Source organism: Aptenodytes forsteri, unplaced genomic scaffold (assembly GCF_000699145.1).
Source record: "Aptenodytes forsteri isolate BGI_AS27 unplaced genomic scaffold, ASM69914v1 Scaffold148, whole genome shotgun sequence".
Lineage (NCBI taxonomy): Eukaryota > Metazoa > Chordata > Aves > Sphenisciformes > Spheniscidae > Aptenodytes > Aptenodytes forsteri.
The window spans coordinates 44885-48399 of record NW_008795367.1 but is presented as its reverse complement, the minus strand read 5'-3'; the positions used below and the strand labels follow the sequence as shown (position 1 = coordinate 48399).

General features: G+C 65.4%; 1 protein-coding gene across 1 annotated transcript in view; it reads left to right on the top strand.

The window, feature by feature from the left end:
- PPP1R37 (protein phosphatase 1 regulatory subunit 37) overlaps positions 1-3515 on the top strand; it is a 41973-nt gene that overhangs the window by 4737 nt on the left and 33721 nt on the right. Inside the window, exons 2-10 of the mRNA XM_009280283.1 lie at positions 69-170; positions 983-1062; positions 1331-1415; positions 1829-1974; positions 2084-2180; positions 2398-2476; positions 2658-2731; positions 2937-2978; positions 3128-3355. Of these exons, the coding sequence (XP_009278558.1) occupies positions 69-170; positions 983-1062; positions 1331-1415; positions 1829-1974; positions 2084-2180; positions 2398-2476; positions 2658-2731; positions 2937-2978; positions 3128-3355 (933 nt within the window). The remainder of the gene's footprint in view (positions 1-68; positions 171-982; positions 1063-1330; positions 1416-1828; positions 1975-2083; positions 2181-2397; positions 2477-2657; positions 2732-2936; positions 2979-3127; positions 3356-3515) is intronic.

The following is a 3515-nucleotide window of genomic DNA, read 5'->3' as shown; positions in this document are numbered from 1 at the left end:
CCCTGCTCCTCGCGGGGGGGGCGTTTCCCGGCTGTCCCCCAGCCCTGATGACCTCTCTGTCCCCGCAGGATGCCCTGGCAGGGGGACACGAACAACATGATCGACCGTTTCGACGTGCGGGCGCACCTGGACTATATCCCCATGTACACCCCGCCCCTGCTGAACCCCATGTAAGCCGTGGGGCGCCGGGGCACCCCGCTTCGACGGGAGCTGCCGGGTCCGGATCAGGCCTTCTCGGGTCTGTTTTGGAGCGGTTGGCTGAGGTTTCGGAGCCAGCATCGCCTGTGAGCCTGGCTGGGGTCGCTGCAGGGCGGGCAGGGCTGCTTTTTGGACTCTGTCTCTGTACTGGGACCAGCGTAAGAGATCCCAGTACAAGGAGGATAAGCTGGAGCGAGCGCGGAGGGACGGGTAGGGCTGGAGCACGGAGCGAAGGGGAACCCCGCAGCAGCTTTCCTATACCTAAAAAGTTAGAGAGAACAGAGCCGAGCTCTTCGCAGTAAGAGCGCACGATGAAAAGGCCAGAATTAGAGCGAGGGAGTTAATTAAGCACCGACGCAACCCCCAGAGGCTGGTGGGGTCTCTGCCTCTGGCGAGAGGCGCCGCTCAGCTGGAGCGGGCTGCTGTAGTCGGCCCTGCTTTGAGCAGGGACGGGGCAGAGGGCAAATTTCCCCCCAGGGCTGGGTCTGTGGAGAGCAGCCAGGTTCCCTTCCTGCCCCTGCTTACCCTCTCCGGCCTCGGCGCGAGCTCCGGAGAGGAGTTCGATCCCTTTGCTGGGTTTTCGAGGGAATCCTGGACCGGCACGCGATCCTCCGCCTGCAAAATCCAGCCCTGGTCGCTCCCCGCAGCGGGGGATCTGACCTCGCTAATCCAAGCAGAAAGGGGACGTGGTTTTTCCGCGGTCCAAAAATCCCTTGCGGAGAGGGGAACCTCCATCTCCCCAGAGGCTTGTGAGCACCAACGGCTGCATCTCGCTCCTTTCCAGCTCCCCCGAGCAGGAGTCTGATGAGAGAAAGTGCAACTACGAGCGGTACCGAGGCCTGGTGCAGAACGACTTCGCCGGCAGTGAGTGTCTCGTGCAGGCGGGAGGGTCGGGGCTGTGCTGAGACAGGGCGAGCCCCTGCAATTCGGGGGAAACCCCAGCTCGTCCGGGGCGCGGCTCGGCGTGGCGCCAGCCGAAGGGCGAGGGGATGGTCTCGTCCCCGCTCGGGGGGTTGGCGGGGCGCTGGGAGAGCCGCGTCCCCTCCTAACGAACTGCAGTTAATCAGCTCTCTGAGCTGTTCTCTCTCGAGTGGGCGTAAAGCAAGCCGGTAACTTCCACGTGTGGTTGCAGTTTCAGAGGAGCAGTGTCTCTACCAGATCTACATCGACGAGCTCTATGGGGGACTCCAGAAGCCAAACGAAGATGAGAAAAAGAAGTGAGTGTGAGAAGAGGTGACAGAGGACGGTTGTCACGTCCCTGTCTTTGGGGGCTGTGCTGGGAGTGTGGCTCCGCGGCCTCAGAAACACCCGCCGTTCAACCGGTCCCGGTTTCCCCTCCGCCGGGGTGGGACTCGGCAGCCGCCGGCTGCACCGTTCTCCCTCAGCTGCTCTCGGCGACGCTCTGAAGTTGTCCCCTGCGTCTCCACGCTGAAATGTCCGTCCAGTCCCTGTCGCTGCGGCCGCGAGGCTGTCCTGGGGCCGAGCGGAGCTGTGGTGGCTGAGGAGGGAGGCAGAGGAAGGGCGGGTTTCTTCCCGAGGAAACTTTCGGGCCCCGATGCCGCCTTGCCCGGCGTGGAGCCGCCACACTGGAGGGGAGAGGCGGGCAGGGGCTAAGCGTGTCTGTGCCCAGGCTGGCGGAGAAAAAGGCCTCCATCGGCTACACGTACGAGGACAGCACTGTGGCTGAGCTCGAGAACTCCTTGGAGAAGCGGGGGGAGGAGGAAGACTCCGAGGAAGACAGCAACACGGATGAAGACGAAGTCATCCCCGATATCGGTAATGGCCCTCCCTTATCGGGCTGCCTCACCCCTGTTCGGCAGACGTGCCGAGCCCTGCCGCGCAGGGAGGCTCGGGGTGCGCTGAGCTGCCCGCGTTCTGCCCGCAGACGTGGAAGTGGACGTGGACGAGCTGAACCAGGAGCAGGTGGCCGACCTGAACAAGCAGGCGACCACGTACGGCATGGCGGAGGGGGACTTTGTCAGGTACGGCTGGCGGCCGGGACGGCCGGGGAAAACCCCGGGAACTCGGTGGAGCCTCACCAGGGCCTCCCCTTCTCACTGGGGGCTGAATCCTTTGCGGACGTGCCCGTCTCTAGGACGGGGGCCCCAAAAACATCTCCCCCGAGCACAGGCTCCCTCTCTGGGTGCTGGCAGGTGGGCTTTTATTGAGGGTCTCTCTTTTTTCGCGGGGGGGGGGAAGGATGTTACGGAAGGACAAAGAGGAAGCGGAAGCTATTAAAAACGCCAAAGCCCTGGAAGAGGAAAAGGCGATGTACTCGGTAAGGGGAGCTCCGGCCAGCTCTGCCCCGTCCCGCTGCGAGCCTTAGCTGGCGCCGCGCCCCCACCCCCCCCCCCCCAAATGCTCACAGAGGCACCTCTGCCTCCCGAGGGGGGCCCGCAAACGCCTGGGGCGGCTTTCCCCCGGCTGGTGCCGTCTCTTAGCTCAGGCTGCTCTCCTAGGGCCGTCGCTCTCGCCGCCAGAGGAGGGAGTTCAGGGAGAAACGCTTGAAAGGGAGGAAGATCAGCCCCCCCAGGGGAGCTCCCCGGCCTGGCGGCAGAGACGGGGCTCCCAGGGCTCGACGGCCCTGATCCGCTCGTATGTGTCCCGGGCGGCTCCTGCCCGCTCCGTCCTAGACATCGTCCGTGCCAGCTTGCGTGGGGTCCCGGGGAGCTCTGTCCCCTGGTGATGTCCCACCGATTTCCTCATTTCTCCTTCCCTAACGCCCTCTCCTTTCACAGCTACGCACGGAGAGACAGCCCCACCTACGATCCCTACAAACGGTGAGCGGCCACAGCCCCGGGACGAGGGGATTCTCCAGGCTGGGGACGTCCGCTTCCCGCGGGTCCCCGCGGCCGGTGGGGAGCCTGGCACCCGGCGGTTTTTGGGAGGGAGCGTTTTTGGCAACTGAAGCCACCTCGTCACCTCGCAGCTCCCCCTCGGAGTCCACCTCTGAATCCCGCTCCCGTTCCCGCACCCCGTCTCCCGGCCACGAGGAGAAGATCACCTTCATCACCAGCTTCGGCGGCAGCGACGAGGAAGCAGCGGCGGCATCCGCGCAAGCCGGCGGCGTCCCCGGAAAAGCCACTGCGCTCAGCAAACAGCGCTCCGCCCCAGGGCAGCCGGGCAGCGCCGCGGCAGGTCATAGCACCTCGTCCCGGTCGGTAACTCTCCCATCCGGCTCACTTTCCCAACCCTTACCCGCAGAGGCGCGGTGGCGGTGGGCCAGGCGAGCTGCCTGGCCCCTCGCGGGCACGGAGCTGGGCCGGCCCTGCGTGGAGATGCTGGCAGGGGACACTCCCGACGCCGTGGCTCGGCTG